The 12,843-nt window shown below is 39.5% G+C and overlaps 1 protein-coding gene across 2 annotated transcripts in view; it reads left to right on the forward strand.

The window, feature by feature from the left end:
• LOC138008503 (transient receptor potential cation channel subfamily A member 1-like) overlaps positions 1-12,329 on the forward strand; it is a 15,820-nt gene extending 3,491 nt beyond the window's left edge. For both annotated transcript variants that reach the window (XM_068855818.1, XM_068855819.1), the window contains 11 exons: positions 2,930-3,097; positions 3,806-3,908; positions 4,620-4,795; positions 6,377-6,484; positions 7,914-8,022; positions 8,258-8,358; positions 8,447-8,494; positions 8,841-9,026; positions 9,645-9,833; positions 10,422-10,508; positions 12,240-12,329. In XM_068855818.1, the coding sequence (XP_068711919.1) occupies positions 2,936-3,097; positions 3,806-3,908; positions 4,620-4,795; positions 6,377-6,484; positions 7,914-8,022; positions 8,258-8,358; positions 8,447-8,494; positions 8,841-9,026; positions 9,645-9,833; positions 10,422-10,508; positions 12,240-12,329 (1,359 nt within the window). In that variant the 5' untranslated portion in view covers positions 2,930-2,935. The remainder of the gene's footprint in view (positions 1-2,929; positions 3,098-3,805; positions 3,909-4,619; positions 4,796-6,376; positions 6,485-7,913; positions 8,023-8,257; positions 8,359-8,446; positions 8,495-8,840; positions 9,027-9,644; positions 9,834-10,421; positions 10,509-12,239) is intronic.
• Positions 12,330-12,843: the final 514 nt, after the last annotated feature.

The raw sequence follows: 12,843 nt of genomic DNA on the forward strand, positions 1-12,843 counted from the left end.
TTTATGAAAAGATATTGCTGGACCACTATTCATTTTCTTTTTCCCTCTTAAGGCTGGTTTTCACTAGCGACGGAGTCGGAGTCGTAGTCGGAATCGTAAGAGCGCTTATGACCGAGTGAAAATAAAAGATCGGAGTCGTAAGCGAAGTTATAAGCTCGACAGAATCGGAGTCAGAAAAATCAGAACGTTCCCATTTTCTTCCGACTCCGCTCATGACTCCGCCGCTTATGATCCATTGAAAACTAGATTGTCGGAGTCGGAAGCAGAAGCGGAACAACCAACCAATCAAAATTCTTGGAATCGAGCATCGTGATGGGATTATTCTCCCGCTTCCGCTTCCGACTCCGACAATGCAGTTTTCACTGGATCGTAAGCGACTGAGTCATAAGCGGAATCGGTATTCTACTTCCGACTCGGACAGTTTGATTTTCACTAGATCGTATCGCTCTGCGTTTCTGATTTCGACTCCTTCTCCGACTCCGTCGCTAGTTAAAACCAGCCTTTAAACTGCCTTTAAACTGCTACATTCTAACTCAAATATAAATAATTTTCTCGAAATAATGGCTACCGGATGACGTAGAAATGCGTCTTCTTACAAAACATTGAATGCTTAGTAATTCCACATCATCCATTTTATCGTTAGCCCAACTATGTCAAGTTTTCTGAATCAATGAGTACGTTTGATGATGTCACTGAGTCGACTCTATTGGGTTGAGTTAAATTCAGTTTAGGTTGGAGATAAAGGAATATTCACTTAGACCAACAAGAAAAAGACTTCAAACCACAGGAAATAATATTCACAATCAAAATGTGTTTGAGATTTTTTTCAAAGAAAGCACTTATGTAGAAAATCAACGAATTTCAAAATCGCTTATTTTTTATTTCGAATTTTACCGGTGCCGCCATCTTGAATAATTGCGACGCGTAACGGTTACCTGGCCTAAAAAGCTGTATGTCAGGACAATAAAGTAACCGTAACACGTCACAATTATTCATAATGACGGCTCCCAGAAAGGTTGAGAGCGAAAAAAGCGATTTTAAATATATAATTTTTTTTTTTGCGGGTAAGCATACGTTTTTTGAAAAAAAAGATTTTGCTTGCAAACATTATTCTCTCCCTTGTAAAGTTATTCTTTAGTAAGGGTGTAAGTGCCCTTTTAGCCTTTTCTGTATTTCACTTAAGACCGAAGAGCAGGATTTTCACTCAGATCAAGTTGGTTCTATTTCCGAGGTAACTGCAAGAACAAAGAAGTCCAAATACTTCGTTCTTTCCCTTGATTAATTTTCCTTTGTGCCTTTTGGGATGGGTCATAACCGTGACGGAGTCTGGCCTTGAGACATGTGAATTTCCGTTCAGATATTTTTGTATGAAATGAAGTATTTTGAGACGCCATTACACAAACTCAATGGCAGGATGTCGCGCCTCAGTTAGTTGAAATCATGTTACGTAGTTGCGCACGTCACAGGAAACCTTCAGTCTAATTAATTTTCTCTCCTGAAGAAAGTGATCTTTTAGTCACTGAGCGGAGAAGAAATTGAGATGTTGTCCTCCTCAGCTTAAAAACCAGAAAAGCAAAGGCTACACGGCTTAAAATTGGCATTCCGGGCTTCTACCTAGGTTCGGCTTTGTTCATGGAGTCTGTCTTCTATTTTGATTTCTTAGTAATATTTTGCATTTCTTAAGTGCTTTTTCTTGAACTTTTTTCGCCCAGCGGTAACCTTTTTTATGCTTCATGCTCCATATATAAAGACTGATATTGTTGGCAAGGCGTTGCTTAGGGTGAGCTCCGTTTGCTGGGACACAAATAATACACCAACTGTTTGGGATAGGCCGTTTATTTAAAATCAGGATGGTAACCTAGGAAATACCTGAATATAGAAGGCATGATCCCAGCAAAGTCAAGTCACGTTTTATTGTGATATACGCTTAGCTTTTGTGAAAAAAGATCACCAGCTAGTTTACAGGTATAACACAGAAAATAATTAACTAAACTTCAACAAGTAGCTAAAAAGATATGTTTAAAATTTAAAATTGAAATCTATTTACAGGACTAGATATAACTTATTCATAAAATAAAATTAAACTAATTAATAAGACTAATTAATAATTACAAGATATAAATTTACGATTGTATCAAACCTGACAAACCTAATTTTCTAATAGTGTTTTTAGTAATGTTTAAAAAACGAGCAGCAGTGTTTTATCGGGTTTAAAAACACGAGGCGTAGCCGAGTGTTTTTAGACCCGATAAAACTCGTGCTGCGAGTTTTTTTGAACGGCTTCAGAAACATTCCACAAAGAGCGTGTCCCTCTGGACTCAAAACAATGGTTCAAATTGTGAGAGGTGAATATTAGCTTACAAGAAAAATATGCTATGCCTTATTAGTATTCTTTATATAAAGAATACTAACGAGGAGTGTTTTATCAGGATAAAGCTCATACACGTGACGTTTTGTCGATGTTTTGATAGGCTGTCAGGCTCATAAATTATTAATGTCTTTTTGAAAAAACCTTAAAAGACCGAATAGTTCTAAAAGAGTCAGGTATTGAGCAAAGGTATGGGCAAACCCGCCATCCACAAGAAACTAAGAATAGGGAGGGGGAGGGGAGAGGGGGTGGAAAGACGATCTTGACTTTCTTGAATCAGTTAGTGAAAGCAGCCCTACGCCTAACTAGTGAACATGATAAAAGATCTAGAGAAATTCCCGGATGTCAGGAATGCCCCAACTGCAACATGGGAAATAGCTAGCTTAGCACGTCACACTCAGCATAAATCCATTTATTTCCTCCGGGCAATAAATTTCATTTTCGTCTCTCCATGACACATTTTTTTGATTTACAAAGCAAAAATGAATTTAAGCCTTGGCTGTAACGTTTGCTTTTAAATTATCGGAGGAAGTTGACTTTTTCTTTTTCGATTGTCTCCAGATAGCAATGGACAGCAACAGAAATGGTCTCTCCGAAAAACTCCCCTTGATATCCGTAGGTCCCACTTTTCAGAGGAGGAAGTGGGCGCAAGACTTAAGCCTGCTGTCTCTACAGTCAGCTGAAAGTCATGACTTCCTCGCTCCAGTTGGCGCAGGCCATGACGTAACGGTAAGTATGGCAACAACGTTTCAGTCAAAACTTAGTCTCAAATACACCTTATTCCAAAATCTCTTTATCTTACCATACTCTGACATACAACGAATGCAACCTTTCTATGTTAATATAATCGATGAATTTCATTATCGAGTTACGAGAATGCCTACTCTCGATGTTTTTGTCCTTGGAGCATGCAAGTCCAGTGTAGCTAATTTTCTGACTTAGCTCCACAAATAGACTTGTGTAAATCAGAGCATCCTTTGCGGTAAAGCATCGGGATTGGTAATCGGAAGGTCGTAGTCACACGTACTCCTCTTAGGAGCAATCGGATTTTGTTCCGAGTATCCCTGAGTGATCATCGAATAAAAGGCAAATACAATTGAAAGCTCACTGGTAGGGCATATATAAAGTAGAAATCGGAAGATCACAGGTTCGATTCCTGTTTGGAGCACACAGATTTTCCCCGAGGTTGGCAGAGTCATCGTCTACGAATACGTCTTTTTTAATGAATTGACACTAATAGCGAGAAGCGAAGTCAATGGGAAGTGATGAAGTAAATGTATGAGTCACCCCCTCGAGGGTTTTTTCAATTTTGTTTGGGGGACTTAAGTCAGTCTCCTTGTTGCACAGTTCACAATCCCAGAGTTAACCACTGATTTTTTCACTTGTTCTTTGGCCCGTTGCTGCAACTAGTGTATCATCTTTTCTTTATTCTCTTAGGACGCTGAAAATGCTGATAACCCCAACAAACTACACTTAGCTTGCTGGTATGGGGACGAGGATGAAGTGAAGAAAATACTTAGCGATCAAAAACGGAAAACTGGTAACAGATAACACTGTTGACAATTAATAAAGTCGTAACCAATTAGGATATATTCCGACAAATGTTTTACAATTAGGATAAGTTCAAAACGGAGAGATCTTTATATCTTAATGAATGATACATGTTTTCGTATATAACCATCTCATATCTAACAAGCAGGAATGAAATAACTGAATTATTTAAAATCCAGTTTTTTGCGTCAATTCTGAGCAATTGAAATTGGGAATCTTCGCTTCCCGATACACGTTTTCCGCGATTTTCCGTTTACACCGCGATTTTGTTTGCCAATCAGAACGCTGCTAAATCAATCTACACAGTATAGATTTTTAGGGTACTTGTTTGTTAACTGTAATCAGAATGAGTCCATAGAAAATTCTCTTTCTAAGAACGGTACTTTAAGTTTCAAGCTGGTACAGTCCACTGTGAGCATTGCCTTGTGCGACCTCAGCTTTCCATCGGAAGATTTTGACTCTGCTTTTCTATTTTGAGAGAGCACGAGTGGAGAGACGATCACCACTATATGACAAAAACTTAAGTCCGTCTGTGTTACAACATTTGTAACCGAGACTGATAACGGGTGCTAGGAAAAACGAAGTATCGCCCGCTCCAAAACCATTCCCGTTCTCCAAGTGTTCACGGCTAGCACCTTTAATACCCTCCTTTCTTACTCTTTCCTCCATCCGCAAAAGCCTCGATGTATTTTTCTTTCAGACGTGGATGCCTTGGACAGCTCAGGTAGGACACCGTTACACAACGCCATTCTGGGGGGTCACGTCAAAATCATACAGCTACTCTTGGAGTCTGGAGCCAATACATCTCTTCTCGATCGGAGTCAAGATGCACCTCTTCACAGCGCGGTCCGATCTGGGGACGAGAAGCTTATTGAAGTAAGTTTAATCAGATTTGGGTAGGAATATGAACAAGTCTTAATTCTAAAGAGCAACTATGATTAAAAAATCACTTTCCTTTTTTCTTCAGATTTTAAAGTGCTACTATGATCAAAAAATTACTTTTTTTTTTTCTCCAGATTTTGAAAGTGTGTTTGCTTAACACTTGACTGGCAAAATTTTGAGCTTTGATTTTTTCCAAAGGATTTTTACTTTGCGTGTCTGTTTAGGATTTCACGCTCCGCCATTACTCACGTCCAAAACTGACCGATTGGACCTCAGAGGGTTGGATCTAGGGAAAGTGACGTCATTTACTCACTACCTTAAAATTTCAGGAGTTGTCCAGGCTTACCGAGCAAAAGTGTTTACTCGAAGAAAAGTTGTCTCGGCTAGGAGAGTGACCCTATCTTTGAAAGAGGGTGACTCTGCCAGGCGGGTTACCCTTCTAGCCGAGCCAACTTTGTGTTTCTCATAGAAACGGTTAGCCACGTTTTATAAGAAAATGTAGGGAAAGTTGGCTTGCCCAGGGTAGCTCGGGTAAGTGGGTGATCCTTCCACTAGGGACAGTTTTCCACCAGATATATTGGACCTTAGTGTTCGGTTTTAAAACACCGATTTGGAATCCAAAGAAAAATAAGAATTGATTTTTTGGTCATAGTACCACTTAAAAACCCACTAGGTATTTATACAACACCTATGAGCGCGAGTGCATTTCGGGTCTGAGTGGTATTTTAAAAGTTCCCCGGCAAAATTGCACAAGCCGTAAGTGCAATTTGAGAACTTTCAAGACATCAAGAGTGATCATGAGTGCCGACGAAATTTACACGACTTTTTATTACTTACCTACCCCATAAAATCACTCCATCACTGTTTCCATAGCAACTTCCGTATTGAAACTCTAGCACTTATTTATGCATTCGCCATTGACCAATCAGAAACGCGATATTCTTTGGAGTATCTAATAAAGAGATTTAGCATCGCGTCTTCGGCAAACAGCCATCGTCAGGTTGAAATTTTCATTTCGTCAAAAATCAAAGAAACTTGTTTGATTTTAGTTGATTCCTTGTCTGTTAGCTACATACTATACCGAACAACTTTTAAAAGGAGAGGGAATTAGTTTGGTATGAGACTTACGGACTGGGCATTTTGTATTAAAATTTACAGAATGGTAATTAAGGTAACCTCTGAACTGGTTGAAACTTGGTGAAATCTACTTGAATTGCTAGAGCTGGTCAATGACATGAATACTGTGCTTCTATCGTAAAAGAGGTGGTTATTGGTCATCATGGTGGTAAACAGCATATGGTACATAAAATAGCGCGTAACCAGTTAACCTTATCGCCCTGTGAAGATCAGAAGAAAGCGGTTGAAACGCTGGCATCTATACTGTGAGAAAAACGGGTTATACGTTTTATTGTTTATTGTAGCTTTGTTGTCTGTTGTTTTCGTAAATCATTATCGTTTTTCACCACTAACAAATTTCTGTCGTTGTGGATTCAACCAACTTCTGGTTTTGCTGTGAGAAAGACACATAAGGAATTGTGCTGATCAGCTATGAATTTGGACTATTGACTTTTGCAGGCTTTTCTGAGTGGAGGCAAATGTGACCTACATCTAACGGCAAAGCGTTCTCAGACTGCTCTTCATATTGCTGCAGAATTGGACAATGCATCGATTTGTAAAATACTCGTGAGTATGTGGGGCTATAAAAATCCAAAATTACTTTGTCCAATAAGAACAGACGATGACGACCTAAGAAACCAATCAGATCTAAGCGCGGGAAATCAGTGCTCAAGCTTTTACCACATCCAGTGTCAGCTCCTTTTTCCTTATTCATTTGTCGAGGATATATTAGCACTGTGAGCTTTTGGAAGACATCTGCTTCCCGGAGTGACGTGACAGAAATCAAACATGTTTAGTTTCGCTATGTTGTTTTGACCCTTGAGACAGTATTTGGAAAATCCACTTGAATTCTAACATCTGATTAAAAAAGGCGGAAGGACTAAAACTCCCCACGTAGTCTCGTAAAGCGAATTTTTGGCCTAAAAAGCGCCAGGGATTTTGAACATTAGGGAGCCTAAGCACGAGACTACTTCAACAAAAAAAAAAATAATCACAGGAGATAACCGTTACAGTCAAGTCAGTTTAAAGTATTTGCAAAGAAAGTGTTTGTACCCGAAATAAATAAGTTTTTGAATCGCATATTTTTGTTTTCAAATTTCGCGGCGCCGCCATCTTGAATAAATGTGACATGTTACGGTTGCCCTATTGTCATTGGGAAAAAGTTCTTTGTGTCAGAACAATAGGGCAACCGTAACACGTCATAATTATTCAAGATGGCGGCGCCCACGAAATTTGAAAGTGAAAATAAGCGATTTTAAAATTCACTTTTCTTGATATAAACACTGCTTGTTTGTAAACATAATTTCCTTCGGTTTAAACGTATTCTGTAGTAAGAGTGGAAGTTCCCTTTAAGCCACGGAAAAGGACCGGAAGGAAATATTTCGCATGCCTGGAAAGTAGGCTGTACCAGATTTTTAAAGTGATAGTCTGTAATAGAGAAAAGCTACTTTGCAATACACATGTGGTAGTGTGAAGACAAGTAAAAAGAAAAACAGCCCCTTTCAGTTTCCGCCGTCGCTCAACACAAACGTGTTGTTCTGAAGTTCCACATTATAATGTAATCTATTATATAGATAGGAGTGTTTTACTAGACCACCACTCATGAAATTCATACGTATAATCTGGAGAATACAATCCAATACATAATTAATTGATCGCTCCCCATTGGGGCTTTTCAGGGCCAATGAAACACAGTTAAGGAAACGACAGAACACAACAACAACTTTTATGAATCCCAACTGGCCGGAGGCAAACCAGTTGGCTATTTACAAATGCAGCTGGGAAGGTGAACCAGGATCAAATTCAACGAGTGGTCAGAGCGGATCTTGAACCTGGGATCTCCGGATCTCAAGGCAAGCCAACCTCGTTTCCAGGCGTTAAGATGAGAGACCCTGGGAACGAGGTTGAAGGCAAGCGCCCTAACCACTGGGCACCGTGCAGCTTTGAAAACTGTTCAAATTGCAGCATGGCTCATTAAGAGTGATCTTTTCATTAGATTGAAGCTGGGGCCCAACAGGACTTTTACGATGACGAGAAAATGACACCGCTGACACGAGCAGTTGAAAAAGGAGCCTGCAATGTCGCCATGTTTTTCTTGGAAGATGGTCAGTATTTTTTATGTAGTATGCCATAGTCTTTTGGTATTTCCGTCTGTTTTTCGATGTAAGTGCGCATGTTCATCAGCCTGTTAGGCTACAAGTTATATTCTATTCTTCTTTCCAGAAGAAAAGTCGCTCTATCTGCCTGCTTTCATTTTCCAGTAATGTACCTCCTATTGTTTGGTATTATAAGCAGTTCCCATTCTTTTTAAGTTTAAGTCTTTTTTTTTTTTTTTTTCAGCTAAACATAAAAAGAAAGACATGATGAAGGACGTTCTAAATGACGTGGATTCCGACGGCAGTACCTTACTTCACTTGGCAGTGGACAGCGGAAGCTCTGAAGTAAACATTGCGCAATCATTTACATGCATGACGGGTCATTTAAAGTTCATGCGAATAATTTCAATTCATTTTTCCCTTTCTGTTACAGATGGTTCAACTCTGTCTTCACTATGGGGCTATCATTAGACAACCTAAGGTACTTGACTAGTGTATTGTAAGTGAATGAACACTAATTTTCAGATCATAATTAATTAATGTCGAGGGTGACAAATCACTTCAAAGACTCGGGATTTTGAAGACGAGCACAGTGAAGTGTTATGCTTATCGTGTCCGCAAAGCAAAGTCAAGCAGATCAAATTTTGAGGGGAGTCCCAGTGGCTTTGCAGACACGGTCTGTGATTGGAGAACGAAACAATAGATGATAAAGGGGGAACAATGTACTTACTGTGACCCTGATAACAGAAGAAGCTACGGGTCATAGGGACCAATGAAAATAGCAGTCTGGAATAACTAGCTACCGCGGTTTGAATCTTTTCCATTAGGAAAATGACAAAGTTACACCGTTTCATATGGCATGTGGTGCAGGGGCTTTGCAGATCGTCAAACTCTTTGCTTCAAAAGACCACGAAATTTGTCGTGTTACTCTGGTTTGCGCTCTAGGCTGGACACCGCTTCACCTGGCTGCAATGAATAATCATGCGGATGTGGTGAAATATCTTTTGGAAAAGGTAAAGTGTAATCTTATCAAGCGGTTTCATGACCTCTGTGATGCCAGTGCAATGTTCTACAAACTGAGCTACTTGTGCGAAGCCACTCGGTTGGGAGCAGGTCAATTTGTTGAGCATATGTGTTCCAGTGAAAGGATTGTTAAATGAAAGAAATAGATATTTGAAGTGCTGGTTAAAATAAGATCACATATGAGGACCACTTCTATCTTTGGTCTATACCATGCTCTTCAAATATACCGTGATTTTTTCAGTTCTTTTTGTAACAACACTTTTTTAACTTCCCTCTCCAGAACAAATTAAATCAAATGAAACGAATTTGGGTTCTTGGTAGGTGAGGAAAAGGGTTACACCAGGAAAAAAACATTTGAGAAGTAAGAGAAAATCAACAAACGTAAAACAAACATGGCTTGAAGCCAGGCTCCAGCGATGTCGGAGAGTTTTTACCACTGAGTTAGCCTGGCGAACTCTGCCCTTGGATAGTGTACTAAGCCTTACTCTTAGTTAATTCTATTCAATGATCAAACTTCGTGACATCAAGAGACATCATTGAAAGCGAGTCCTCTGGAATTGTTCAGAAGGAAACTGATGTATCATACACCCTTTTCACGATATTCTCAGGGCGCCTCTGTGGACCCCCGTGACAAACAGGGCCGCACCCCTCTCTTCCTAGCAGCTGAACGCGGTGGAACGGAAGCTGTGAAAATTTTGATCAACAATGGTGCTAATATGAGGGCGAAAGATGTGGATTTGCGATCTTGTGTCAGAGTTGCTGTTGGTAATGCAGCCACAATGGAAGTGTTACTACAGGTTAGAATGATAGCCTAAGAAGGCTACACAATGACTACTAGATTTTCGGTCTGGGCATGCGGACTTAAGAAAAACGTGATATTTAAACGCAGTGCTCGTCCGTACAACGAACATGATGTAGTTGTAATCGTTGTCCAATCTAAAGATCGCTATTAATCGACGGAAGACGTTGTGAAATCTTCGGAAATCATCTAGGTCAAGTTTATAAAGATGATCAGTAATGACCGAAAAAAGAAGTGCAATGACCAGGTTTTGGAAAAGTGGGCATGACGTCTTTCAAAACATTTAAGAAAACTTCGGGGTCTATCTTGTCAAGAGAACCCGTCAGAAAATTGTTCTGTTGTTCAATCGAAATTTTGGAACCAGTAGAGGAAAGTATTTAACTTTGCGATTTCTTTAAATGACCTTCTATGCTTTATGATATTTCCTCTCCTGCCCGATACCTTCCGATGTCTTCGTGTGCTCGCAGGAAATAAGGCAACGATATTTTTCCGTATCAGGGGTATCAGTTCTATCGATGGCACGATGGTCATTTTGATATTCGTATTTTGTTCGAGAAAAACTTAGCTGTAAATCAAATCTCTACAGAAACGCGCGGCCATTCCTCTTATTACCGACAAGGATATTACAGGATTCGCCCCAGTCCACTATGCTGCTAAGCACGGAAATCTGGAGGTGAGTTCAGTAGTTAACAGCTGTCGTTTATCACAGCAGGCAGAGCAGAGCACCGGTAAAACATTCTTGAAAACTATATTAAGACGCAGCCAAATTCTACTGACTTTCTCCACTTTCTCTCTACGCCTCTTCCTTTTATAGTCATTCAAAAAAGTAGGTAACTGATTGTCCATTGTCTCACCTGAAAGAGTAACTAACTATCGACTGTCCCCCTCCCGACGAGGTAAACAACTACAGTAGGCAATGATAATCTCAGGTGAATTAAGGCCTGGGCCCAGATCTATTTTAGGAAAGTGAGTGAGGGGTGGTCTAACTATTGATTCATTTTACGTAACACGAAAGAACTTTGGGACATCGTTAGCAGCAATAAGATGTGAAACCTTAACTGCCATATATTTTTAGTGCAGAAATCTTGTCAGCTAAACGGCAACACTTTTTATCATTTTCTGGTGGCTGGATTTACCTTTATGTTGTTAACACTATTGGGTACATCATTTCTGTGCTTGGACATTTCAAGATTATTTTCAATAATTGCCTGAAGAAAGAAATAACTTCTATTGGAAAAAGAACACATAAAGCGGTGAGAAACATGGTGAAGAAATGCATTTTATGAAATCAAACTTTAGATTTCATAAAATGCACTACTTCACCATGTTTATCGTGGCTTCTTGTGTTCTTTTTCTCATAAAACTTCGATGGCCGAAGGACAAGAGTCTATAAAAAATCACTTTCCATAGGGGACTGGGCAATAGCACAAAATGCCGTGTATTTTCCAAAACTAAAGACATATTTAACAAAGGCCAAGCACAGTTCGTTTTCGTTTCCCATTTTGTCTAATGTAATAGTCGCGAAGTGAAATAAACTATAGCATAAACTGTTGCCGTTTTTTATTTTGAGTTTTGTGGCCGTAACAAGTCACGTGACCTCAATTGCAAACGTCGTCCACATCAATATGAAAACGTTTGTGACGTTCTTAGTCTGCGAGAGTCTTAGGTTGTTATTACTAAACCTTTAGAAGTTAGACCACCCCCCCCCCCCCTTACTCTTTTGCGCAATAACTTGGGGTCAGGTTGGGGCCCATGCCTTAATCCAAAATCACTGAAACCTCTCGAAGCGCCATGTTGAGGAAAAATATATATACTGAGGGCTACATGAGCAAAAGTGAATTGAAAGAACTTGACATTTTGAAAGTCTGTTTCCAGTACTCTATTCATGCATTCGGCGGAAAAGGGGGTGGGGTTGGTCCAACCGTAAGCTGCGATCCCACCCGGGGAGAGTAGTAATATGGCCTCGTGATTGCTTCAAATTAAATATGTAATATACAGAAATTTGGTCAATCTTCACATGGGCGTAAAATTTAAATTTAAGTGTTGTTTACGTTTCCGTATAAAGCTGTATAAAGGAGCCAGTTTACATCAACTTTACACTTGCCTAAAACGGGCGTATAAAGGAACTTTAAAGCAACTTTCAGCAACTTTACACTGGTTAACAGGGAAACGTAAGGTTTTATTCCTTCTCTTTAAGGAGTTAACGCTAATATTGAAGTGGCTTAAACTTGTCATTTGTCGCAGTGAATTAATTAACTAGCTCTACGACTATACAACAACGATTTTTTGTGTTACCTTAACTTTGCAATGATTTGTCGTGTTACTCCTCGAACGGCGCCAATTTGAATAAACCTTGATGAACAATATGGTGGCTAATATAACTTTGTGTCATTAAATCCAACAGAACATCTTGCTTTTTATGAAGCGGAACAAAGCCACTACTGTTGTGACTTCAGACTCTTTGGACACTGCGCTTCACGGTGCAGCAAAGTAAGTGAGATATTTGGACAGAATAGTAGGGTTTCAAAAATTACCCCTCAATTCTTTGATTGCACTCACCTGATAAGACGGCCATGTTGGCGCCAAAACAATAGAAAAATGTAGCTTAAGATTTGCATCATAATAAAGTCAAATTCCCAAAGGGCTTTTTTGCTATTGTTTCTTTCCACTAACAAGGCCACAATGAAGTCACGTGCAATCAATAGATGGTTTTCACTCACGTGACTTGGCGGCCATATTGGTGTACAAAACAATGCAAAATGTATGCATGGAATTGCATAAAAATAGAGTTTGGTTCCCAAAGGAGAGAACGTCTATTCTGCTTGTACACCAACATGGCTGCTGTGACGTCACGTGAAAACGATCTATATGCAAAACGTTACTTTATTTTTATTTTTTTTTGCCAGTTTCTATGGGAATACGGAAATCTCTAAGGTCCTCTAGACTAAAGAATTTTAAGGACTTTCCAAAGTTCCCCTTGAGGACGGTGCTTACTTTTGTTATTGCGC

This window comes from Montipora foliosa, chromosome 6 (assembly GCF_036669935.1).
Source record: "Montipora foliosa isolate CH-2021 chromosome 6, ASM3666993v2, whole genome shotgun sequence".
Classification (NCBI taxonomy): Eukaryota; Metazoa; Cnidaria; class Anthozoa; order Scleractinia; family Acroporidae; genus Montipora; species Montipora foliosa.